The sequence below is a fragment of the Anomaloglossus baeobatrachus genome, chromosome 8 (genome assembly GCF_048569485.1).
Source record: "Anomaloglossus baeobatrachus isolate aAnoBae1 chromosome 8, aAnoBae1.hap1, whole genome shotgun sequence".
NCBI classification, from domain to species: domain Eukaryota; kingdom Metazoa; phylum Chordata; class Amphibia; order Anura; family Aromobatidae; genus Anomaloglossus; species Anomaloglossus baeobatrachus.
In genome coordinates, this window is record NC_134360.1 from 154,966,928 (window position 1) to 154,994,648 (window position 27,721).

The following is a 27,721-nucleotide window of genomic DNA, read 5'->3' on the forward strand; positions in this document are numbered from 1 at the left end:
TTACATCCGTCTCCTTTCACTTCCACTAACTGACTGTCTGACCCCTCCTGCCTGGTTGTCGCCTACTGGACTGGATCGATTCCATCCCTAGGTGGCCATCCATTGGATCCAACCCTAGCCTGTCATCAGGTCTTGGGGACGAGGAAAAACAGGGATTATATATGTGTTTTGGTGTTACCGGCACTGGTCTTCTGGGTCCCTGGGGGTAGGCCCTGCATCTTTGACAGGATGCAGTTCCCTGTAGCTCCTGATAGCTTCAGGGGCACTACATTTTGCTCCAGCAAGACTGGCGTAGCTGATTGTGCACTACTCCAGTCTTGATGAATCGGCTCCATTGTGTATGGGCAAGGTGGGAAATTCCCCTTTAGTTATTCATATGGTGGCAAGAATCAGCTAGTGACACAGATAATTAGAAGATAGTGGAGCTTACCTGTCTTTAGAAACAATGAAGAGCTGGTATTACTACTGCACATCTGTCCTACAGCTACCACTTTTAAATTATATGACAATCCACAGCTTAAACCCATAAGCCAGCAGTCGGTATTGGCACTCTGACAATATATCTCCAATCCTCCAGTTTCAGTGGCGGTTACATGATAGATAATAGCTCCATCACTTGGGGACCATGTTATTGAACTCATTGAAGTTGGACAATTTCTTGTATATGTGACATTGACCGGAGCGCAGGGAGCTGGGAAACCAATACAAATCATTAATCAATTGAATGCGACCCAATTATATTTAAATCAGGTATTGTAATAGAATAATAGTATTTTTCATCTAGCCCCTTTTATGTACAAAAATTGTAGAGATATGACATGCATTTAAGCACTGAAGGCAATTGATTACCTGTGTTTTCATAAATGGTGACACTTTTTGAGCTGTTGCATGTTCCACCAATTGCCATAACAGAAAACCCATAAATCTGACTACAAGCTAGTAGGTTGGAGTTAAAGACGGTACTAGTTGTGGTGTATGAGGATACAGCCCCATTAACGTCTTCAATCATTATGGAATAACTCCGGGCTCCATCGCTCTCTTTCCAGATCATGGATGCGGTGTGGCTACTGCAATCAAGATTGACGACCAACCCTTGTGGCTGGCATGGAGCTGGGAAAAACATCAAAAAAATATTTTATCCATTTGGCTTTTGAAAAAAAAACCCAGCAATACAATTATACAATATATACCAAAAAAAAAACATTTTCCAAATAAAAATATCACAATGGTAATAAAAATGAATCTGCGCAACTCATAGGTCAGTTACTTCTAAATGTAATGATATTGGAGCTGCAATAATGTGATTGTATAATGCGCTGGGTGAAGGGTCCAAATCCCACCAAGGACAACATCTACAAGGAATTGTATGTTCTCTGTGTGTTAAGCCTGCTTTACACGCTGCAATGCATCTTACAATGTGTCGGCGGGGTCACGTCGTAAGTGACGCACATCCGGCATTGTAAGGTACATTGCAGTGTGTAACTGCTACGTGCGATTGCGATTGAACGGTAAAACGTTCATCGCATGCACGTTGTTCATTCCTCATGAATTGTACGTCAGATTGTTCATCGTACCCGGGGTAGCACATTTCGCAGTGTGTGACACCCCTGGAACGATGAACAGATCTTACCTACGTCCTGCGGCTCCCGGCCGGTAATGCGGAAGGAAGGAGGTGGGCGGGATGTTTACGTCCCACTCAGCTCCGCCCCTACGCTTCTATTGGCCAGCTGCCGCGTGACGTCGATGTGACGCCGAACGTCCCTCCCAGTCCAGGAAGTGGACGTTCGCCGCCCACATCGAGGTCGTATGGAAGGTAAGTATGTGTGACAGGGGTTAATCGTTTGTGTGGCACGTTCAACAAATTGAACGTGCCACACATACGATGGGGGCGTTGCAAATCGCATACGATATCGTATGCAAAATTGCAACGTGTAAAGCTGGCTTTAGTGTGGGTTTCCGCCTAAACTCCAAAGACATACTGATAGGGAATTTAGATTGTGAGCCCCAACATGATGTCTAAAGTGCTGTGCAATATGATGGTCAATGGCTGACATATCATAGGTGCAACCTGTCTGACCGCCCAAGGGCCCAAGAAGTAAAGGAGCCCATTTCTACCTCCAAAAAAGGTGGAGATGTGCATTGTGATGAGATATTGGACTGATAAAGGCCTATATACTGTTCTTTCACTGGCATACAGCGTTTGGCTGAAAACTCACCGAGTGTCATGGTGGTATATGGCGCTGTTCCCAACACAGATTCTGACACTCCACATTGTGGTTTCTCTGGGGCTTCTGAGTTACACAGGTAGGCTCGGACGTCAAACTGTGTGCTTATTAGTGAATGGGCTGTCAGGGATTAATCTCTCATAGCCTGCTGGTTACCTCTAAGATCACATGTTATGAGAAACCACACAAATCACAGCTTCTCCCTGCCTTTTTAAGATGGTGGAAACTGATTTCCAGTGGTGATTATAGCTTTAAGCGATACCGATCCATGTGCTGTTGTGATCCAGTTGATGGTGAACTACTGAGTGCTGTTTGGTGTGCTGTGGGAATACTCTTATCTGTTTATTCCCTCCTTGCTCATTATTTCCTTCTGTTCACGTATTGCCTAATGCCTCTGTGTGTGTGTCATGTGGTGTCCTGATCTTAACTCACCAGGCGGCTTGGTGTCTTCAGACTCTATTCACACTGCAGAGTCTGACACATTAGGCTATGAGCGCACGGTGCGTTTTTCGTGGCATTTTTACACGTTTTCGGGTGCATTTTTGGTCTTAAAACTGCATGACTTTGCTTCCCCAGCAAAGTCTTTGAGGTTTTTTTTGCTGTCTGCACAGTGCAGTTTTGTTTTAGGTGCGTTTTTGTGGTGACCACAAAGATACAACATGTCAATTATTTCTAAATTTTTGCCAGCGTTTTTCACTCATGCAATGCATTGGAAAAAACGCAGCAACAAAAACGCGGCAAAAAAACATGGTAAAACTCGCAAAACCCGCATGCATTGTTTATGCGTTTTTTACCGTGGGTGTGTTTTTGTGCATTTTTTAGCTCCCAAAATTATTGAATATTCTCAGTGAGAGGAACAAAATTATAATCTTGTGATACCTTTTAATGGATAACTAAAATAAAATAAAGTAATGTTACAAATCAAGCTTTCAAGACATCTCAGGTCCCTTTTTCAACTGGCTAACACGGTACCAAAACCTTTTCACTGTTAGCTCCCAAAAACACACAAAAACACTGCATCTCTGTGGTCACAAAAAAAGGCAATGTGCGCACATAGCCTTACCTGGTGCATTTAAATTGCTCAGTCAGAGCAGGGCGTCGCCTGGTTTTGTTCCCTCTGGTGTCCGGTCTAGCGGGAGTTAATTCCTGCTGGTCTGTGAACAGAGGTCATGGAAGATGGTGGAACCTGGGGTCCCATGCCGATGATAGCTCTAGCTTAGCTCCAACGACACCGGTCCTGTGCATTTGATCCAGCTTTGGAGATTTGTTGTATGCTAATTAGTGTGTGGTGGAAATAAACAAACTACAAGCCAAGGGTATTTCCTCCCTGTTCTTTATTTCTCCCTGAGGATGTATTGTATTTTCATCTGTGTGTGGTTGCTGTGAGTTTGAGCTTTAGTCTACCCTGTTTGTCGCTATTTGTGTGATATATTTCTCCTGTCCCAGCCCTCCCCTGGGTGGGGGTGTTAGATCAGGGATTTTTTAGGAGTCAGGGCTACACTGGCAGTCCAGACCTCGCTGCTATCAGGCGTACCTCTGGAATAAGGGACAGTTTAGGATCCCCTACTCTGAGGGCCAGTCTAGACACCTCTCCTCCCAGTTATCATATTACACCCCGTGCCAGTGTGATTGCTGTGAGTTAGAATTTTGGTTTCTCCATTTCTCTATTTGTGTGGGTTTAACGAATCCCATCCCGACTCTCCCCTGGGGTGGGAGGAGAGGGGGTATTAGAGCAGGGCTGGCCAGGATCAGGGCTATATTGGCAGTCCAGACCTCTTCACCATCAGAAGTAACTTTGGGATAAGGGACAGCTAGAGTCCCCTAGCCTGAGCGCCAGTCTATGAGCCACGTTCTCCTATTATCCATTTATACTTCATGACATATACAGAGGCCTTCTTGTGTCTGTGTCCACCAGTGATGATGGTGCTATATCCATAAACAAAATAAATAATAAATGGGCAAAATGACCAATCAATGGGTTTTGAAAATCTCCTGCACTGCTGAGAAATTTTCCACCCTGATGTCTGAAATTGTTGCAGATATTCTACTGGTAAGTCCTATGTTGTACATACAGTTTCAATTATTCTGCCATGATGGTGAAAAATAATACTTGAAACTTCTCAAAAAGGAAGTTCACTCGTCAAATTGTGCCTACCCAAGGAGAATAACATTACAAACAAGAGTTAGCTCACAAGATCATATAGTTAATGAATGATCACAACGTCCATGTTGTTGTGGTCAAATATTTAGACCTAAATTAGGCCAATGACAGGTGCGGTCAGCACAGATCCATTGGGTCTCCCTGTTTTGCATCAGAAATCTCCAGAATGCAAGGAGTGTGCAATCAGAGACATATATATCGCACATTGACATTGTTTAGAGATATCACAGAAATGAATGCATAGAAGCCTGTACTGGTGGAACTGGCATCAATTAGAAATGTATAGCATAGCCTAGGGAACTGCCATAAATGTTCCAGATGGGACATCCCCTGGCTTCAGACTAGCCGCATTTTGGATCCTCTTGACAATTAGGTGAAGATCCCAGTGTATGCTCTAGGTCAGTGATGGCTAACGTATGACACGGTGAGACATTTTTGCTGCCATGCAAGGTAAGGGCAGGTGACCGCATCTCGATCTATAAAGCCGCTGGTGATTTAACTAGTACTGTTTTTGCGGCTAAACTGTTCCGAAATGATCGGCCCTGGGAAGCCATGCAGTTGTAGTTAAGTCACCGGCAGCCGCTATCTCCTCTCCTCCTTAGCAGTCATTATCAGATAACTTTTTGTTATTAGAGCTATAAATATCACAAAATTATGGATTTTTCGAGAAGTGACACACCACCTGAGTTATGCTCATTTTTTTTTATGAATTTTGATGCACCAAGCTCAAAAGGTTGGCCATCACTGCTCTAGGTTGCGAATGAGAGTTATCCCCATATTAGCTTAATCCAGACAATCCCTTTAATAAAAATCACATTATAATTACCTGTTTCAAACGTGCTTACAGCAGACAGTTCACTGCCACATATGTCATTTACTGCCATTACCGATACATTGTAGGACTGTCCACATTGTAACCTCGGGTATGAGCAGTTTGTAGCAGTAGTATTGCAACTGGAGGTCGTCCCGTTCCCAGACAGTGTGGCCAGGTAGTACACGGTGCCATTGCTCTTTGTCCATGATATTAAGGCATCATTGTTTCCACATTGAACATTTGTAATGATATCTTTTGGTTGACAGGGGGCTGTATTAAGAAAATAATAATTACTGTGCACAGTAATAAGTGAGAACTGCGAGAATAATGATAGTATCTTCAGGAATGTAACTGTGGGGGTAATAATGTAATCTATAATTATATACAACATGAAATCAATCTCCATTTTTGTATTTCTCTAAAGTTTATTGTAACTGGAGATCAACTATATTTTATCTCAACATGTGATACAAGGAAAGACAGGATTTTATGTACCCTGAGTATAATATAAGTGATTGATGTCCAGAGAGGACAAATCCTCCTACAGAGACCACTGTTGGGATGAGAATATTATATTTTTACTTGTGAATATTGAGATTACTTCTTTATTATCTTGGTCATCAGAATACTTAACTTGAGGATTTAAAAGGAGACGGCCATTATAGGTAATCACGAAACATAACAATACAGCCACTGAAATCTAAGGACTCCCATGTAAACTATCCTTCACATCTCCATTATCTCCATAAGCTTTGCTAAGTATGCAGAAAGGAGTTGTAAAGAAAGGATATGTGTCCTAAGACCCACAGGGCAGGGGATAAAGATATACCTGATCCTACATACTTCCTATTAAAAGAGGTTAAAACAGTCCAGTGTAAAGATTACTGCTCAATACACTTTTAGAAGTCTATGGGAGCGGTAATGCATGTGGAATCATTGCTCCCATAGACAGTGAATGGATCAATGCAGTCTGCCCACCGGACAGGTGATCGGGTGCCATCTGCCCACCGGACAGGTGATCGAGTGTAGGAGGTAGTCACACACATACTACAGAGCTTCATTCATGTGGGGGATCTGAGGAACAACCTCGTACCTGCGTCCGCCCGCAATGAGGAAGGAAGGAGGTGGTCGGGATGTTCGTTCCGCTCATCTCCGCCCCTCCGCTTCTATTGGACGGCTGCCGTGTGACGTCACTGTGACGCCGCACGAACCGCCCCTTTAGAAAGGAGGCGGTTCACCGCCACAGCGACGTCGCAGGGAAGGTAAGTCCGTGTGACGGGTGTAAGCGATTTTGTGCGCCATGGGCAGTGATTTGCCCGTGACGTACAACAGATGGGGGCGAGATCGCAGCGTGAAAAGCACCCTTTAAAGTTTGTATCATGTACTCCTTGACCATAAAAAGGTTCTGCACTGCAGATCTATGTCCATAATTTTGGCTTTCTATTGCCACATTTCACATGTCAAGTAAATAGAGGGTTATTCTAAGCTCAAACGTATCCGCAAAAAAAAAGTTGGTCATGTTGTTAACATTTTAAAAAAATGTCTTCATAAGTACTGACCTGTCCAGGATTTGTGTACCATGCTGTTTAATGACTTGCACTGACGGTTAGAAGAGTAAACATGAAAGCTGTACTCCGATCCACAGTCCAGGCCCGAGATTTGACAAGTGGGATCAAAGGTATCACAGAAAAGCTCATTTCCCAAGGGATCAATGGCGACTGCTGTATGATAGGTTGGATAAATGTTGTTTTCACGCCAGGATACCAGAGCTTCAAATTTCAAGCACTCAATGCTCATCTCCACCACATCTGGAGTACATGGAACTGCATATAAACCAGATAAGTCCATTACTGAGAAGGTCATAGTGGCTCGGTTATATGAGGAAGCTTAAATTCTGTGCTTTTCATTTAAATTAAGGCCACGTCACACTAAGCAACATCGCTAGTAACATCGCTGCTAAGGAACAACTTTTGTGACGTAGCAGCGATGTTGCTAGCGATATTGCTGTGTGTGACATCCAGCAACAACCTGGCCCCTGCTGTGAGGTCGCTGGTTGTTGCTGAATGTCCTGGGCCATTTTTTAGTTGTTGCTCTCCCGCTGTGAAGCACAGATCGCTGTGTGTGACAGCGAGACAGCAGCAACAACTGAATGTGCAGGCAGCAGGAGCCGGCTTCTGCGTGTGCAGAGAGCAGGGAGCCGGCACTGACAGCGTGAGAGCGGCGGACGCTGGTAACGAAGGTAAATATTGGGTAACCAAGGTAACAAGGTAAGGGCTTCTTGGTTACCCGATGTTTACCGTGGTTACCAGCGTCCGCAGAAGCCAGCTCCCTGCTGCCTGCACACGTAGCAGAGTACACATCGGGTAATTAACCCAATGTGTACTGTGGCTAGGTGTGTAGGGAGCCAGCGCTAAGCGGTGTGCGCTGGTAACCAAGGTAAATATCGGGTTGGTTACCCGATATTTACCTTAGTTACCAAGCGCAGCATCGCTTCCACGCGGCGCTGCTGGCTGGGGCTGGTCACTGGTTGCTGGTGAGATCTGCCTGTGTGACAGCTCACCAACAACCCATGTAGCGACGCTCCAGCGATCCCTGCCAGGTCAGGTTGCTGGTGGGATCGCTGGAGCGTCGCTTAGTGTGACATCTTACCAGCGACCTCCTAGCAACTTACCAGCGATCCCTATCAGGTTGTATCGTTGTTGGGATCGCTGGTAAGTTGTTTAGTGTGACTGGGCCTTTAGTTGAGTACGTGTGATCAGGACTTTCAACAGGGGAGTAAATATCGAGACCTCCATGGAGACAGGCGGTAGAGGGGTCACACAATTGTAGAGCCATCACAGAGGCAGCAGCACTACCTAGTCTCGCTTCTCTCACACACATGATCAGGCCCAGTATTCAAGTGAAGGACCTGTTCAGAGGGGTAGGACAGGCAGATCTGTCAGAGGAGAAGCAGTGAAGCCCACGAAAAAATAATTTTCTTTTCTTCCTGGATGTCTGCATGGCACTCCATGTAATGTCCAGGAGTCGCTGTGCCTGTGAGTGGCATCTCCAGCTGACACATGATTAGTCAGGAGTCATGACTATGGTGATGTGACTGTGTATATACAGTATATTCTATGCCTTTTCCCAGGAGTTCAGAAGCAACGAATTCAGGGGCCCGTTGTGATTTTTGCAATCTGACACTTGTTAGAATAGTTGGAATACTCAAGGAGACCAAGGAGTTTGTATGTTCTCCCCATGTTTGTGTGAGTTTCCTCTGTGTTCTCCAGTTTCCTCCCACACTCCAAAGACCATACTGATAGGGAATTTACATTGTGAGCCCCCATGGGGACAGTGCTGATCACATCTGTAAAGTGCTGTGGAATATGATGGCGCTATTTCAGTAAAATAATAATATTACAGTAATAATGATGATACTGTAAAAATCAGTATGACTGTAGCCAATTGTGTTAGTGCATGCACAGACTCCAATATACAAGCAGGGCCATTTTTCTATGTCGTCTTTGAATATGTAATAATTAAAAGTTAGAGATCTGATCAGCCTATAAATTGCATTAGCTCAGTTGGTACTTTATGAGCTCACCTGACTCAATAACAGTTTCGGTGTCCGCGTCACTGCCACAGTATGAGTTCCAGGATGTAACCAACACTGAATAAGTATATCCACAGCGAGCTCCTTCAATAGCACACATATTAGTGCTTGTGTTACATGACAGAGTATGTCCATTATTCCCTTTAGCAACCACTGCATAAGATACTGCCCCTCGGCTAGGAGACCAGGTAACATTTATGAGGTCCAACACTGAGCAGTCAATGTTGGTTTTAATGTTGGTGGGCATGCATGGTGCTGTGAATGACAAAAATATTATAAAATCAATAAAAGCATCTAAAGTATCACAGTCTATATACAGTAGATACCATATATATACAGTTAGGTCCAGAAATATTTGGACAGTGACACAATTTTCGCGAGTTGGGCTCTGCATGCCACCACATTGGATTTGAAATGAAACCTCTACAACAGAATTCAAGTGCAGATTGTAACGTTTAATTTGAAGGTTTGAACAAAAATATCTGATAGAAATTGTAGGAATTGTACACATTTCTTTACAAACACTCCACATTTTAGGAGGTCAAAAGTAATTGGACAAATAAACCAAACCCAAACAAAATATTTTTATTTTCAATATTTTGTTGCGAATCCGTTGGAGGCAATCACTGCCTTAAGTCTGGAACCCATGGAAATCACCAAACGCTGTGTTTCCTCCTTCTTAATGCTTTGCCAGGCCTTTACAGCCGCAGCCTTCAGGTCTTGCTTGTTTGTGGGTCTTTCCGTCTTAAGTCTGGATTTGAGCAAGTGAAATGCATGCTCAATTGGGTTAAGATCTGGTGATTGACTTGGCCATTGCAGAATGTTCCACTTTTTTGCACTCATGAACTCCTGGGTAGCTTTGGCTGGATGTTTGGAGTCATTGTCCATCTGTACTATGAAGCGCCGTCCGATCAACTTTGCGGCATTTGGCTGAATCTGGGCTGAAAGTATATCCCGGTACACTTCAGAATTCATCCGGCTATTCTTGTCTGCTGTTATGTCATCAATAAACACTAGTGACCCAGTGCCATTGAAAGCCATGCATGCCCATGCCATCACGTTGCCTCCACCATGTTTTACAGAGGATGTGGTGTGCCTTGGATCATGTGCCATTCTCTTTCTTCTCCAAACTTTTTTCTTCCCATCATTCTGGTACAGGTTGATCTTTGTCTCATCTGTCCATAGAATACTTTTCCAGAACTGAGCTGGCTTCATGAGGTGTTTTTCAGCAAATTTAACTCTGGCCTGTCTATTTTTGGAATTGATGAATGGTTTGCATCTAGATGTGAACCCTTTGTATTTACTTTCATGGAGTCTTCTCTTTACTGTTGACTTAGAGACAGATACACCTACTTCACTGAGAGTGTTCTAGACTTCAGTTGATGTTGTGAATGGGTTCTTCTTCACCAAATTAAGTATGCGGCGAACATCCACCACTGTTGTCATCCGTGGACGCCCAGGCCTTTTTGAGTTCCCAAGCTCACCAGTCAATTCCTTTTTTCTCAGAATGTACCCGACTGTTGATTTTGCTACTCCAAGCATGTCTGCTATCTCTCTGATGGATTTTTTCTTTTTTTCAGCCTCAGGATGTTCTGCTTCACCTCAATTGAGAGTTCCTTAGACCGCATGTTGTCTGGTCACAGCAACAGCTTCCAAATGCAAAACCACACACCTGTAATCAACCCCAGACCTTTTAACTACTTCATTGATTACAGGTTAACGAGGGAGACGCCTTCAGAGTTAATTGCAGCCCTTAGAGTCCCTTGTCCAATTACTTTTGGTCCCTTGAAAAAGAGGAGGCTATGCATTACAGAGCTATGATTCCTAAACCCTTTCTCCGATTTGGATGTGAAAACTCTCATATTGCAGCTGGGAGTGTGCACTTTCAGCCCATATTATATATATAATTGTATTTCTGAACATGTTTTTGTAAACAGCTAAAATAACAAAACTTGTGTCACTGTCCAAATATTTCTGGACCTAACTGTATATATATATATATATATATATATATATATGTATATATATATATATATATATATATATATATATATATATATATATGTGTGTGTGTGTGTGTGTGTGTGTGTGTGTGTGTGTGTGTGTGTGTGTGTGTGTGTGTGTGTGTGTGTGTGTGTGTGTGTGTGTGTGTGTGTGTGTGTGTGTGTAGTGTACATAAATATATATATATGTAGCACCCACGGGGCAGGGGTTAAGTTACTCGTCGCCGGGCTGGTGATGTCGGGTCTGGGATGTCACGGGTGGCCCTGCCCGGCTTTGTGGCCCCGAGGTGTACACCAATAGGGGATGATGGTAATGAAGGATGATGGGGATAGTAGTTGTTTCGTGACGCCACCTACGCTATGCGGCCAGGAATTAGCCGCCGCTGCGGTCGTTATCCTCTGGGACGGATGGTGTCGCAGCTAGGATAGTTCAGCTTCCCGCAGGTGAAGCTAGGCCCTAGGGAGGATGATGGAGGTAGTAGTGGCCGTTGGCGCCAAAGCGTGGGGTGCCAGCACTGGCAATGAAGGACAGACACGGTAGTTGCGTTTCCAGGTCTTTTCTCACTGTCCTTTGGGATGCCCGGGGGTACCGGTCTCTGCCGTGATAAGCTCCAGCCGATCCTGGATCTTTCAGAGGTCAGAACTGGTCAGAACTGGTGCGGTAGTCTGTGGGCCTTTCGTCCTGGTGCTTTGTGTGTGGGGCCCAGGTGTGAAGTTACTCAGGGTCCCCTTTAGTGGTTGTTTAGTTCCCGTCCCATGTGCAGGTAGCGCGAGTCCTTGTCAGGGGCCCGACCGCAATTGTGACCCCGGTCTCTATTTGACACTGTGCTCTGGGATCTGTGCTAGCCAGAGGGACCTGAAATCCACCTGTCTGGCAGATTCTGGTGGCGCAACTTGAAGTATGCACCACCTTAGGGCTCTGCACCCTAGACTGCGCCGGTCCCGATAGAGCAATTAAGCTCACCCCTTGGTGACAATGTTTCTCCATTGTCCCACAGGAGCTACTGGTAACCAGCTCCTTCACTCTCCACTGCTCTGACTCAACTCCCTGATTCTGTGTTGTGTCTCCTAACCCCCCCCCCGGTCACTAGTGGGTGGAAGCTCCAGCGTTTGGTTGGCAACCTTCAGACCCGACCCTAGCCCAGTCCCCAGTGGGGAGGGCAACCTACTGTATGTATGATATGGATGTATGATGTGAAACCAGAAATGACCTTCTCTGGACCCAGGAAAAGCTCTGCACTTTAAGTGAGATGCAGTACTCTGTGGCGCCTGAAGCCTCAGGGGCACCTCTATATATATACAGTACAGACGAAAAGTTTGGACACACCTTCTCATTCAAAGAGTTTTCTTTATTTTCATGACTCTGAAAATTGTAGATTCCCATTGAAGGTATCAAAACTATGAATTAACACATGTGGAATGAAATACTTAACAAAAAAGTGTGAAACAACTGAAAATATGTCTTATATTCTAGGTTCTTCAAAGTAGCCACCTTTTGCTTTCATTACTGCTTTGCACACTCTTGGCATTCTCTTGATGAGCTTCAAGAGGTAGTCACCGGAAATGGTCTTCCAATAGTCTTGAAGGAGTTACCAGAGATGCTTAGCACTTGTTGGCCCTTTTGCCTTCACTCTGCAGTCCAGCTCACCCCAATCCATCTCGATTGGGTTCAGGTCTGGTGACTGTGGATGCCAGGTCATCTGGCGTAGCACCCCATCAAACTCCTTCTTAGTCAGATAGCCCTTACACAGCCTGGAGGTGTGTTTGGGGTCATTGTCCTGTTGAAAAATAAATGATGGTCCAACTAAACGCAAACTGGGTGGAATAGCATGCTGCTGAAAGGTGCTGTGGTAGCCATGCTGGTTCAGTATGCCTTCAATTTTGAATAAATCCCCAACAGTGTCACCAGCAAAGCACTCCCATACAATCACACCTCCTCCTCCATGCTTCACGGTGGGAACCAGTCATGTAGAGTCCATCCCTTTACCTTTTCTGAATCGCACAACGACACGGTGGTTGATCAAAAAATCTCAAATTTGGACTCATCAGACCAAAGCACAGATTTCTACTGGTCTAATGTCCATTCCTTGTGTTCTTTAGCCCAAACAAGTCTCTTCTGCTTGTTGCCTGTTCTTAGCAGTGGTTTCCTAGCAGCTATTTTACCATGAAGGCCTGCTGCACAAAGTCTCCTCTTAACAGTTGTTCTAGAGATGTGTCTGCTGCTAGAACTCTGTGTGGCATTGATCTGGTCTCTAATCTGAGCTGCTATTAACCTGGGAATTCTGAGGCTGGTGACTCGGATAAACTTATCTTCCGCAGCAGAGGTGACTCTTGGTCTTCCTTTCCTGGGGCAGTCCTCATGTGAGCCAGTTTCTTTGTAGCGTTTGATGGTTTTTGCCACTGCACTTGGGGACACTTTCAAAGTTTAGATAGTCAGCAAAGCAAAAGGTACTAAACAATTGTGGTCACAATTAAAATGTAACTTTTAATATCTAAGTTTAAAATTTTTCTTATACCACACAACATAAACGGTTGTAAAACCAACCAAAAATTGGAGCTAATGTTTAGGCTCCTATCATTACCCAGTTAAGGACACTGTATATCCGGTAGTAATGACTCTACCGGAATAACACCCGTTGAGACAAAGGAGAAAGCTGTCCCATATATGATGTATATGTTAGTGATCCACAGTACGAATATACATTCAGCAGGAGTAACCCCACCAAAATAACAATAATTGAGACCAGAGTGTTACTGTCTCATAAATGGTATGTACAATCTATAATCCACAGCGATAATTAACCATAATAAGGTCTCACTGTGAAGAATGAAGCAAAAACTTAGTTGTCCAGTAACAGGGGGGGGCCAATCAGCCTCACAGTACCCCTTAGCTGGCAACAATCTGACCTGATACTTTCTTGTACCTCCTTGGGACATCTATCCATTCATCCATTGTAGCATTTTAGGCTGTGCGCCCATAATCGGGATTTGCAGCGTTTTGGGCGCAGAATGTGTCCATAGTGTGTCCCTGTGTCCATAGCGCTGCATTGTGCAGTAGAAGCACAGTGGAAGGATTTTTAGAAATCCCATGCCCAATGTGCTTGCCCAATGTGCTTCTTTTCTCCGCAGCATACACTGACCTGTGGTACAGGTTCCCGAGCCTCAGCATGTCAATTTATGCTGCGGAGAGGAGTGTTCTCTGCAGGTAGCATAGAGCTCCACAGCGGCCTGAACCCAAATCGTGGGCATGGGCAGCTGCGTTCTCCCGTGGACAACACTCACATCTCTGCAGGAGGCTGACACTGTGTACTAGACGCCATGTCGCTGGATCATGGCCACATAGCCTAAAAGTGAGACATTTGTTGCTACAGCAACATTTTTGTGAAGTACCTGTGGATTCAAACTGCTTACTATACTCCTGAATAAAATCCAGTTTCCAAAATGGAGTCACTTGTGGGGGGTTTCTAATGTATAGGTACCCAAGGGGCCCTGCTAATGTGACATGGTGCCCGCAATTTATTTCAACTTTTCCAGAATTCAAATGGTGCTCCTTCCATTCCAAGCCCTCCCATTTATCCAAACAGAGGTTTTTGGCCACATGTGGGGTATCCCTGTGCTCATAAGACATTGGATAACAACCTGTTGGGTCCACGGTTTGTTGTTGTCTCTTGAAAAAGTGAGAAATTTGATGCTGAAGCAACATTTTTGTGGAAAAAAATGAAAAATTTTCAATATGGCAACCTAAGCTTATCAAATTCTGTGAAGTATTCGTGGATTCAAACTGCTCACTATACACCTAGATAAAAGCCTTGAGGTGTCTTGTTTCCAGAATGGAGTCACTTGTGGGGGACCGCCACTGTTTAGGCACCTCAGGGGCTCTCCAAATGCAACAAAGCGTCTGCTAATGATTCCAGCCAATTGTGCAGTCAAATGGCGCTCCTTCCCTTCCGAGCCCTGCCATGCGCCCAAACAGTTGATTTCCACCACATATAAGGTATCGCCAAACTCAGGAGAAATTGCACAATAAATGTTATGCTGAATTTTTTCCTTTTACTCTTGTAAAAAAAAAAAGCTACCTGGTTGAAATAACAATTTTGTGGTAAAATTTTTTTTTTTTTTTTCATGGCTCAACGTTATAAAATTCTGTGAAGCACCTGGGGGTTCAGGGTACTCACCAAACATCTAGATAAATTCATTGAGGGGCCTAGTTTCCAAAATGGGGTCACTTGTGCGGGGTTTCTGCTGTTTAGGTACCTTAGGGGTCCTCCAAATGTGACATGGTGCCCGCAATCTTTTTCAGCCAAATTTCCTTTCCAAAATTCAAATATTGCTCCTTTCGTTCCAAGCCCTCCCATTTGTCCAAACAAAGGTTTCAGACCACATGTGCGGTATCACCGCGCTCATAAAAAAGTGGTTAACAAACCTTGAGGTCAAATTTTTGGAATTACCTCTTGAAAAAGTGAGAAAATTGATGCTGAAGCAACATTTTTGAGAAAATTATTAAAATTTTCAATATGACAACGTAACGTTAACAAAATCTGTGAAGTACCTGTGGATCTAAAATGCTCACTATACCCCTAGATAGAAGCCTTGAGGGGTCTAGTTTCCAAAATGGTGTCACTTGTGAGGGATTTCTTCTGTTTAGGTACCTTAGCGGACCTGTAAATGCAACATGGTGCCCGCAATCTATTTCAGCCAAATTTGCTTTCCAAAATTCAAATATTGCTCCTTCTGTTCCGAGCCCTCCCATTTGTCGAAACAGAGGTTTCTGACCACATGTGGGGTATCAGCGCACTCATAAGAAAGTGGGGAACAAGTTTTGGGGTCCATTTTCTTGTGTTATTTCTTCTAAAAGTGAATAAATTTGGGTTAGAGCAACATTTTTAGGTAAAATTTAATTTTTGCTTTTTTTCATTCCACATTGCTTTTGTTCATGTGAAGCACCTGAAGGGTTAATAAACTTCTTGAATGTGGTTTTGAGTACGTTGGGGGGTGCAGTTTTTAGAATGGTGTCACTTTTGGGTATTTTCTGTCATCTAGGCCTATTGAAGTCACTTCAAATGTGATGTGGTCCCTAAAAAAATGGTTTTGTAAATTTTGATGTAAAAATGAGAAATCGCTGATAAACTTTGAACCCCTCTAACTTCCTAACAAAAAAAAATTTTGTTTCCAAAATTGTGCTGATGTAAAGTAGACAAGTGGGAAATGTTATTTATTAACTATTTTGTGTCACAGAAATCTCTGGTTTAACGGTATAAAAATTCAAAAGTTGAAAATTGCTAAATTTTCAAAATTTTTGCCAATATTCAATTTTTTTCATAAATAAACGCAAAAAATATTGTCCTAAATTTAGTACTAACATGAAGTCCAATATGTGACGAAAAAACAATCTCAGAATCACCGGGATCCGTTGAAGCGTTCCAGAGTTATAACCTCATGAAGTGACACTGGTCAGAAGTGCAAAATTTGGTCTGGTCATTAAGGTGAAAATTAGCTCCGTCACTAAAGGGTTAAACTTGTCAAAGAGTTAGATATTGACTAAAAGGGCCACTTCATATGGTGGTTATGGTGGTTTCCTAAAAAGAGCCACTCCTTGGCTAGGTCCTTCCCGGAAGGATATCTGGCTAGTTTCTGTGTTGAGACTCCTAACAGAGGCTCCACAGACTTTTTTGATTTGCATATTTCCCAGGGGGCAATGCACCTTGGATTTCACTGTATTGAGCGCCCTCGTTGGCTGCCGGCAGTGTTTTCTCTGGCTGGTCTCCCCAAGATCAGTGATTGTTTTGTCTTGTTGGTCTACTAAGCATTGCTCCCACCTGGCCAGAATCCTACTCCACACTGATGAGGGGCAATACCCCGAAACAGCTGTCTGTAGATGGATAATAATAATAATAATTAATAATTTTATTCATTTATATAGCGCTATTAATTCCACAGCGCTTTACATACATTTGCAACACTGTCCCCATTGGGGCTCACAAACTAGAGTCCCTATCTGTATGTCTTTTGGAGTGTGGGAGGAAACCGGAGTACCCGGAGGAAACCCACGCAAACACGGGGAGAACATACAAACTCCTTGCAGATGGTGTCCTTGGTGGGATTTGAACCCAGGACCCCAGCGCTGCAAGGCTGCAGTGCTATCCACTGAGCCACCGTGCCGCCCCATCTGTTAATGGATGGATACCTGGCCTTGGTATTTCCCTTGTCATATCTTTAAACTTGTCATAGAGTTAGATATTGACTAAAAGGGCCACTTCATATGGTGGGTATGGTGGTTTCCTAAAAAGAGCCACTCCTTGGTTAGGTCCTTCCCGGAGGGATATCTGGCTAGTTTCTGTGTTGAGACTCCTAACAGAGGCTCCACGGACTTTTTGGATTCACTTATTAAACCTGACAGTGCACACCTGTGAAGTGAAAACCATTTCCGGTGACAACCTCTTCAAACTCATCAAGAGAATGCCAAGAGTCTGCAAAGCAGTAATCAAAGCAAAAGGTGGCTACTTTGAAGAACCTAGAATATAAGACATATTTTCAGTTGATTCACATTGTTTTGTTAAGTATTTCATTCAACATCTGTTAATTCATAGTTTTGATGCCTTCAATGTGAATCTACAATTTTCAGAGTCATGCCAATAAAGAAAACTCTTTGAATGAGAAGGTGTGTCCAAACGTTTGGACTGTACTGTGTGTATATATATATATATATATATATATATATATATATATATATATATATATATATATATATATATATATATATATATATATATATATATATATATCTTTGTGTATACACACTATACGTTCATTGTATTTATCATATACTGTATACATTAATGTCTCACTTGTAATGATTTGTAATCTATCACAAAGTATTGTCACATAAGGACAAGAATAAAGACAAACCTACCACGGTCCGGTATTTCTAAGCTGGTTTGTAAGTATATGACTACTGTATTGATTAGAAGGCTTCTATAATGTCTTTATTTAGTCCCAGTGACTATAGTGATTGGCAGTACAAGGTAACTTGTCCTTCAGCACGCTCCCTCCTCAAGACCGATGTGAAAAATATTAGTCTTGATGAACTGGGGCCAAAGTGTCTATCATCTGTTAGTCAATGCTTTAAATGAATTTAATCATTGATTGATAGGAAGGTAGAATAAACTCATGAGATGGGGATATGATTTTTTCCTAATCACTATTGAGAAGTAATTGGAGCAAGTCAATGGTGCTCCATGTTTTGCATTGACCCATGGTTTTACATTACATGGAGCTATGGAATATTTTCAATTCAAATGCTTCAAAAAGATAAAAAAATGTCATTAAGATACAACTATAGATGAACATGACAATGTACAATTTGTTAGGCATACTGACCGGTTGTAACTGTGGTGGCATTAGTTGAAATGCTGTGGCAGCTGCCATCCATTGCTGTGACTGTGACATTGTAGATCTGTCCGCACTGTAAATTAGACACCGAGCACGAGGTGGTTGATGAAACACAGGAAACATCACTGCCATTAGGTCCATGAAATACGGCCATATACGATACTGCCCCAGCACTCGGCTCCCACCGGACTGACGCTCCATTTACTCCACAATCTGGTGCCGCAGAAAGGTACATTGGGCTGCACGGGGCTGGAATATTGAGGTAAAGCACATTATCTTAATCATACCAGTAACATCAGCATATATAACTACATAGTTATTTAATCTAAGGGACTTCCTCACATACACAGTATGTTACCTGGCCCAATAAGGCAACCACAAGAGGTAGATAAACACAAATGTCAACATATGGGACAATGGTGTCTAATATATTAGCTGTTTTATTTGCCCCACAGTTCTTTATACAAATTCTTGCAGCTGTGACACTCTTACTATGCGGAGTCATTGGAAGTGACCGGTAGACCCCCATATGTCAGAATACCCAGTAAGACATAATACAAAATAGGAAGGGGATATAGAATCTATTGAGGCAAGATAATGGGGAGAAATTCTGTAGAGGGTTCCCTCCAATCACTGAGTGAGGAGCACAGATTTTGACATTTTTATCTACGCCACCATCTGTACAAAACGTCTCAATTCCTTGATGTTATAGGACCGAGCAGAGACTCCTTGTGTCCTAGATGTAAATCACAATCCGCAAATCTGCTCCACAGGATATGGACATGTCCAGATCTGGATATTTTTGGATGGGAATGACAGATATAATTCTCAGTGTCTAGTCTGTAAATGTGTCTCTCTCAACCTTGGAGTGTATACTGGGATATATGGAGGATATCAAGACCGATGAACAGGAAAGATTACGGTAGACAGTATGCTCTATATGCCACTGGATAGATGATGAAGGTCCGACAGTATGGAAATGTATTAAGATAAATTGGCTCCTAGCTGTAGAGAAGGGAGTGTACCACAAAATGGGGCTCAATGGCAAAATTCAAGAGACTGTGGGCACTGTGGATATTAGTAATGGCATTGGTAGAAATGAGTAGATTCTGATTTGGACTATGATAGCAGTGCTAAGATGTGCGATTACACAGTACCCATGTCCCCCGCTAATGGAGAGGAAGTTGTCATGCAGGATTTATTTGCTCTCTGAATTCTATAAGGCCAATTAAACATTTCAGGGGCTTCGGGGTGGGGGAAGGAGGGACCCTAGGTGAGGATATACACTACAGTTCAAAAGTTTAGGGTCACTTAGATATTTCCTTATTTTTGAAAGGAAAGCACCTTTTTTTCAAGGTAAACATTAAATTAAACAGAAATACATTCTATACATTGTTAATGTGGTAAATGACTATTCTAGCTTCAAACGTCTGTTTTTTAATACAATATCTACATAGGTGTACAGAGGCCCATTTCCAACAACCACCACTCCAGTGTCCTAATGGCACATTGTGTTTGCTAACTGGGTTAGAAGGCTAATGGCCGTTTAGAAATCCCTTGAAAACCCTTGTGCAAGTATGTTAGCACAGCTGAAAACAGTTTTGCTGATTAGAGAAGCTATAAAACTGACCTGCCTTTGAGCTAGTTGAGAATCTGGAGCATTACATTTGTTGGTTCCATTAAACTCTCAAAACTGCCAGAAAAAAAGAACTTTCATGTGAAACTCGACAGTCTATTCTTGTTCTTAACAGAGAGAGACAACGGAGATGGGTCTTTAAAAACCGCGCCAGAGATCCCAGATGTAAACTTGATCAATGTACACTTTATTTCGGCATAGGTCTACGCGTTTCAGGGGTCTCAGCCCCCTTCCTCAGGACCAGCAAGCACAAGATACATCAAATCTGCAGAGTCACATACAAACAGACAGATATACTGTCTGTTTGTATGTGACTCTGCAGATTTGATGTATCTTGTGCTTGCTGGTCCTGAGGAAGGGGGCTGAGACCCCTGAAACGCGTAGACCTATGCCGAAATAAAGTGTACATTGATCAAGTTTACATCTGGGATCTCTGGCGCGGTTTTTAAAGACCCATCTCCGTTGTCTCTCTCTGTTATCTGCCAATCGGGTTACTGCTGCCGTTGATCTACTTATGCGATTACAGGAGTTGTGCCTTTCACAACTCGAATTGGTGAGTAGGACTACTCTTTGCTACATCCCCTGGTTATCAGGGTAAGACCCTATGCGCTTTCTCCCCACAGGTTTCTTGTTCATATTCTTGTTCTTAGAAATGAAGGATACTCCATGCGAGAAATTGCCAAGAAACTGAAGATGTCCTACAACGGTGTGTACTACTCCCTTCAGAAGAGAGCACAAACAGGCTCAAACCAGAGAGTGGAAAGAGAAGTGGGAGGCCGCGCTGCACAACTGAGCAACAAGACAAGTACATTAGAGTCTCTAGTTTGAGAAATCGATGCCTCACAGGTCCTCAACTGGCAGCTTCATTAAATAGTCCCCGCAAAACGCCAGTGTCATCGTTTACATTGAAGAGGTGACTCCGGGATGATGGCCTTTAGGGCAGAGTGGCAAAGAAAAAGCCATATCTGAGACTGGCTAATAAAAGGAAAAGATTAATATGGGCAAAATAACACAGACATTGGACAGAGGAAGATTGGAAAAAAGTGTTATGTACAGATGAATTGAAGTTTAAAGTGTTTGGGTCACACAGAACATTTGTGAGACACAGAACAACTGAAAAGATGCTGGATGAGTGCCTCACGCCATCTGTCAAGCATGGTGGAGGTAATGTGATGGTCTGGGGTTGCTTTGGTGCTGGTAAAGTGGGAGATTTGTACAATGTAAAAGGGATTTTGAATAAGGAAGGCTATCACTCCATTTTGCAATGCCATGCCATATCCTGTGGACAGCGCTTGATTAGAGCCAATTTTATCCTAAAACAGGACAATGACCCAAAGCACACCTCTAAATTATGCATGGGAAGAAGCAGGCAGCTGGTATTCTATCTGTAATGGAGTGGCCAGCCCAGTCACCAGATCTCAACCCTATTGAGCTGTTGTGGGAGCAGCTTGACCGTATGGGACGCAAAAAGTGCCCATCAAGCCAATCCAACTTGTGGGAGGGGATTCTGCAAGCATGGGGTGAAATATCTCCAGATTACCGCAGCCAATTAACAGCTAGAATGCCAAAAGTCCGCAAAGCTGAAATTGCTGCAAAGGGGCATTCTGTGATGAAAGAAAAGTTTGAAGGAGAAAATGATTATTTCAAGTAAAAATCATTATTTCTAACCTAGTCAATGTCTGGACTATATTTTTTATTCATTATGCAACTCATTATGCTAATAAAAGTATGATTTTTCATGGAAAAGACAAAATTGTCTGCGTGACCCCAAATTTTTGAACTGCAGTGTATTATACGGGGGGGGGGGGGGACCCTAGGTCAGGATATGTTATACGGGGGAGGAGGAGACTTTAGGTGAAGACAAACAAGCCCTCATACACCGATGTCAACGGAAAAATGAAAATCTTAGCACTTTTGCAAGAAGGGGTGAAAAAAATGAAGCGCAAAAATGAAAAATCATCTGGTTATAGAGAGATTAAAACTAGTGATGAGCGAGTGTGGTTGTCACTGCTCATCGTTACTCAATCGAGTATCGTACTCTGTACTCGATTTGCGCCCGAGAACCCCCTTACTCAATCAAGTAACAAGCAGTGGCGAGCATAATCACCCATCGCTAATTAAGGTGTTTCAATAATAAAAAAGCTCTTGGCCCCTGCGTGTCCTTAGACCCCTGAGTAATAAATACTGATCGCTTTTCTCATAGATCATAAATAGATTTTCAAACACATTCAATATTTTTTTATTTTTGTTTTGGGGGAAGGGGTTGATGGGCATCTTACATTTAGTCACAACTTTGGACCCATGCCAGTTTACTGCAATATTGTATAACTTTTTTTTACTTTTTATGCCATGTTTGGCACATTTTAAAAAGTGGGTATGACTTTGAAAGCCTGGACACTATTACCCCTACAAATGTAACAATTATGGCAGAACCTGATGTAATGTAAAGTATAAGTCTACGCTACCACTTCTAATAAATTTGTTGCATTTTACTCTTGTGTATTGTGGACACAATGAAAATTCATTAATTTCACGACGTGCTTATCTCTAGTCCCTGTAAGGTTTATTCACATCACATCTATGACATGCAGCTGAAGTACATATTGATAGCCGTTCCTGATGTATACCCCGATGTGCCCATTGATTATGCACAACATAATGGTCATCACTTGGACTCCATTTCCCTCACTGATGTAGCGTGAACGTCGCCTCAAACATTTCTGCAATATTCTCCTTTTCCTTGCCCACTTACCGGATTTGGCTTCCATGATGGCACTCTGGGCACTCTTACATTCATCATGCATGGCCAGAACAGTCACGCTGTAAATCTCCCCACACAGAAGAGGCGACAACTGGCAGGTGTGGTCCGATACCTCTGCAGTGATAACATCGCCCTGTCTTCCCACAGCCAAAGCCCAGTAGCCAGTAGCTCCATGGCTGATGTCCCAAAAGACGTTAAGGGCATTTTCCTGGCACAACATTGTAGTGTTTATGTTCTGAGGAACACATGGCACTAGAATCAGAAAGGATGTGGACAGACATTATTCTTCCCTAAGAATGGTAATGTAAAAATAGATTGTAATTTAAAGCTCCTTTATAATGTGCAGTTCTGCAAAACACATAAAAAGATGTTCTGATCTCAATACATGTGACTGATTTCAAGAGCTGTGATATGACCATTGTATGACAGCGAGCACTGGGAGGAAATATTGAACTTATCCAAATAGGAAGCAGTGAATGTAAAACCAAACACAAGGAAAATATGTAGGCAGGTGTATAACTTTTTCACAGAAATTAGTCACAAGGGTGTTTATTCCTGTGCGTATTCCACCCTCTTGGTATGGTAGCACGCCCACAGGGGTGTGCTAACATGCTACTCAATGCAGCATCACCAGCAGTAATGTGCGTATCTGTGTCCGCTGTCACCGCTGTTCAGAAGTCCCGACACTTCTGGTGAAGTGCAGTATGAAGACGGTTTTACCAATTGGTATACACTGTATTAGAGCCAATATGCACGAGTCCTGTGTAGCAAAGGGAAAACAAATATGGCAGCCCCTGTAGGGCCAGGAAGGAGCCGGGAAATACAAACCAAGAGTTGGACCACACTGCCCAGTACTTCGACGCGCGTTTCACACTCGCTTTGTCAGGACCTCCTGGCTCTAATACAGTGTATACCAAGTGGTATGGTTTATCTTTGAGGCCATATATGATTGATATCTGGTGTGTACTTAATTCTTAATGCTTTTTGCACTGCGATTTTTTTAGCCATCATTACTATATATGCATGAATTGCTGTGATTGCATGTTTACTTTTGTAATTTCCTGATCAGTGGCTTATTCATATGTCAGTTCCTTCTTCATGTTGCACTTGCACTTTATATTCTTGTATCTTTTGGCCAGCCAGTGAGATTTATTATATATTGGAAATAATTGTATAATGTTTGGAACCAAGAAGTATATATTCTAGCTAAAACCTGTTTTTTTAATTTTTATACTGACCATACTGCACAAGTTTGTTCTATGAATGTTTTTATGGGGTAGGGTTTTTTACTTGAGGGTACCAGCATTAAATACATTTTTGTAATATTGATATGATGAAAAAAAAAATAATGAATTTTTATAACCATTGTGGTTTTTTGATGTTTATTAATTTTTATGCAGACTCAATTTATGGGTTAACAAGTTTGACATGGTGAGTTTTGCTATATTCATGTGAAGTTAGCAATGGATTTCTATTTCCTTTTTTGGCTTAATAATCACCTCTATTGCCCTACACAGACTATATAAGAATCTGTTCATTACAGAAGCAGAATGATTCAGTGTCTGATAGACCTCACTGACTAATAATTCTGTCATGGCTTCTGCAATTCGATGTCAAGTATGGAATTGCATGTAGCACTATTCTTCCTGTCAAATCTCATGGACCTCCAACAAAATAGTTTTATATTATTGTATACTGTTTGGAGAAAATATTGCACCACTTGCTAGCTTTAAAGGGAACAAAGAGCAGGTGTGTCCAGAGGTGAGAAAACAAATTATACTCACTTTACCGACATAATACATGTATAGTGGTTAAAGGCACTCCCATCTTCATAGATGGATATCGTCAGATAGTAAAAACAAGCAATTTTGCAATACTGCATATTAAAATTGACATCTGGACTTGAGATATCAGTACTGTTCTATCGTTTACAGCTCATTGCCTTGGAGACTCACTAACGCTCTGCTAGCTTGTAAGTACTCCTCCGAAGCTGGCCAAGATTAGGAGGTAACAACACACTTCAGGAAAACTGGTCAGCTTAAGAACTTACAAGCTCATTATAAAAGAATTTCTAATTACTGTGTATGTTTCTTCTGTCAAGCAGTGATGGTTAGTCTCCAAGGCAGTGAGCTACAAACAAAAGAAAAGTGTTTAAAAGAGAATCTGTCAGGTGATTTTCTAGTCCAATACTAATGTTATCTTTAAATAGAGCTTCAGGAGACCTTTCAGAATCAGTAAGTCCTATTGGTCTACCTTATCCTGTTATCTTATTAAGGCTGGAAACACATCTATGCGAGTAAAATCGGTCTGACTGGGCTGAAAAAAACTCGGCTGATTTTAGTTCACGTTAGGTCCGAGTGCAACGCAAGTGCGATGCTTTTTCTGAATAAATTAATGATTTTACTAGCGTGTGTAATGCGTGTGTAATGCGTGTGTAATGCGTATTTTTTACTATGTCATCTGCCATTCAGCGCTGCTACATGGCCGCTGACAGCAGACAGAGACAGCCATGTAGCAGAGCTGAATGGCAGATGACAGCAGACACAGACAGAGCCGCACGATAAGAATGAACTCGGGTGAACTTCACCCGACTTCATTGTCATGCTGCGGCTCTGTCTGTGCCGCGTCCTGATTAGCGGTCACCTGTGAAGGACTCACCGGTGACCGCTAATCCCCTGAGTGACTGAAGTTAGCTGCCCTCTCTCATACTCACCGATCCCCGGCGCGGCGCTGCACGGCGTTCACACTGCTCCGGTGGCTTTTACTATTTTGAAAAAGCCGGCCGCTCATTAAACAATCTCGTATTCCCTGCTTTCCCCGCCCACCGGCGCCTATGATTGGTTGCAGTCAGACACGCCCCCACGCTGAGTGACAGGTGTGTCACTGCACCCAATCACAGCAGCCGGTGGGCGTGTCTATACTGTGCAGTAAAATAAATAAATAATTTAAAAAATGGCGGGCGGTCCCCCCCAATTTTAATACCAGCCAGATAAAGCCATACGGCTGAAGGCTGATATTCTCAGGATGGGAAGCTCCACGTTATGGGGAGCACCCCAGCCTAACAATATAAGCCAGCAGAAGCCCAGAATTGCCGCATACATTAGATGCGACAGTTCTGGGACTGTACCCGGCTCTTCCCGATTTGCCCTGGTGCGTTGGCAAATCGGGGTAATAAGGAGTTAATGGCAGCCCATAGCTGCCACTAAATCTTAGATTAATCATGTCAGGTGTCTCCACGATATGATTAAGGACTAGTTTTTTGTTTTTAAATTTATGAAGTCCGAAACGCGTAAAGTGCTATGTTCCATACTCCTCACTATGGTCTTCATATAAGAATTTTTTAACCATGTATTAATAAAGAAGTTTGATTTTTAACATATTTTTGGAATTGGTGCTGGGTCCGATCTTCCCTTTCCAATTTTACCTGCTGGCTGGTTTGGACTTACCAGCGGACCACGTGCATCCTCAGGATCTTACGGCTTCGGGTGTCAGGTGAGCTGAAAATCCTTTTTTCCGTCTCCACGATATACCTTCCATGATTAATCTGTAAGTTACAGTAAATAAACACACACACACCTGAAAAAAATCATTTATTAGAAATAAAAAACACTAACAAATTCCCTGGTTCACCAATTTAATAAGCCCCAAAAAGCCCTCCATCTCCGGCGTAATCCAGGATGGTCCAGCGTCGCTTCCAGCTCTGCTGCATGAAGGTGACCGGAGCTGCAGAAGACACCACCGCTCCTGTCAGCTCCACGCAGCAAATGAGGTGAGCTGCACGATCAGCTGAGCTGTCACTGAGGTTAATCGCGGCCACCGCTGGATCCAGTGACAGCGGGTAACCTCAGTGACAGCTCAGCTGATCGCACGGCTGTCTTCAGTTGCTGCATGGAGCTGTCAGGAGCGGCGGTGTCTTCTGCAGCTCCGGTCACCTTCATGCAGCAGAGCTGGAAGCGACGCTGGACCATCCTGGATTACGCCGAACATGGAGGGCTTCTTGGGGCTTATTAAATTGGTGAACCAGGGAATTTGTTAGTGTTTTTTATTTCTAATAAATGATTTTTTCAGGTGTGTGTGTGTTTATTTACTGTAACTTACAGATTAATCATGGAAGGTATCTCGGGGAGACGCCTGACATGATTAATCTAGGATTTAGTGGCAGCTATGGGCTGCCATTAACTCCTTATTACCCTGATTTTCCAATGCACCAGGGCAAATCGGGAAGAGCCGGGTACAGTCCCAGAACTGTCGCATCTAATGTATGCGGCAATTCTGGGCGGCTGTTGGCTGATATTGTTAGGCTGGGGGGCTCCCCATAACGTGGAGCTCCCCATCCTGAGAATACCAGCCTTCAGCCATATGGCTTTATCTGACTGGTATTAAAATTGGGGGGGGACCGCACGCCATTTTTATAAATTATTTATTTATTTTACTGCACAGTATAGACACGCCCACCGGCTGCTGTGATTGGTTGCAGTGAGACAGCTGTCACTCAGCGTGGGGGCGTGTCTGACTGCAACCAATCATAGGTGCCGGTGGGCGGGTAAAGCAGGGAATACGAGATTGTTTAATGAGTGGCCGGCTTTTTCAAAAGAGGAGAAGCCGCCGGAGCAGTGTGAACGCTGTGCAGCGCCGCGCTGGTGATCGGGGATCGGTGAGTATGAGAGAGGGGGGGAGAGGGATAGACCGACATGGACAGAGAGTGAGGGACAGAAATAGTGACTGACACAGAGAGAATAGAGACCGAGAGGGAGAGACCGACTAGTGATTGACAGACATTGTGACACATCACTCGTTTCCAGTGTTTTAGGAAACATGCGAGAAATGTATTTAGAAAATTGGATGTCACTAGGATGGTGTGAGTGCCGTCCCGTGACATCCGATTTTTTACACGCTCCCATAGAGTTGCATTGGAGAGACTCGCAGTAGAAACTCGCAAAAAAACAGCATGCTGCGATTTTTTTCTCAGTCCGATTTGGACTGAGAAAAAAATCGCAGATGAGAGCTGAATCATTCACCAACATGTGTCTGATTCCAATGCGAGATTTTCTCGCATTGCTCTACTGCGAGAAACTCGCAAGTCAGAAGCAGCCCTAAAAGCTCTGTAAAATTCAGAATTTGCACTACTGCCCCCACCCAT

General features: G+C 43.2%; 1 protein-coding gene across 1 annotated transcript in view; it reads right to left on the reverse strand.

The window, feature by feature from the left end:
• LOC142249313 (fibronectin type III domain-containing protein 7-like) overlaps positions 1-27,721 on the reverse strand; it is a 65,842-nt gene that overhangs the window by 35,134 nt on the left and 2,987 nt on the right. Inside the window, exons 3-9 of the mRNA XM_075320946.1 lie at positions 22,573-22,833; positions 18,173-18,433; positions 8,784-9,047; positions 6,760-7,023; positions 5,213-5,470; positions 850-1,110; positions 431-691 (exon numbers count right to left, since the gene is read on the reverse strand). Of these exons, the coding sequence (XP_075177061.1) occupies positions 431-691; positions 850-1,110; positions 5,213-5,470; positions 6,760-7,023; positions 8,784-9,047; positions 18,173-18,433; positions 22,573-22,833 (1,830 nt within the window). The remainder of the gene's footprint in view (positions 1-430; positions 692-849; positions 1,111-5,212; positions 5,471-6,759; positions 7,024-8,783; positions 9,048-18,172; positions 18,434-22,572; positions 22,834-27,721) is intronic.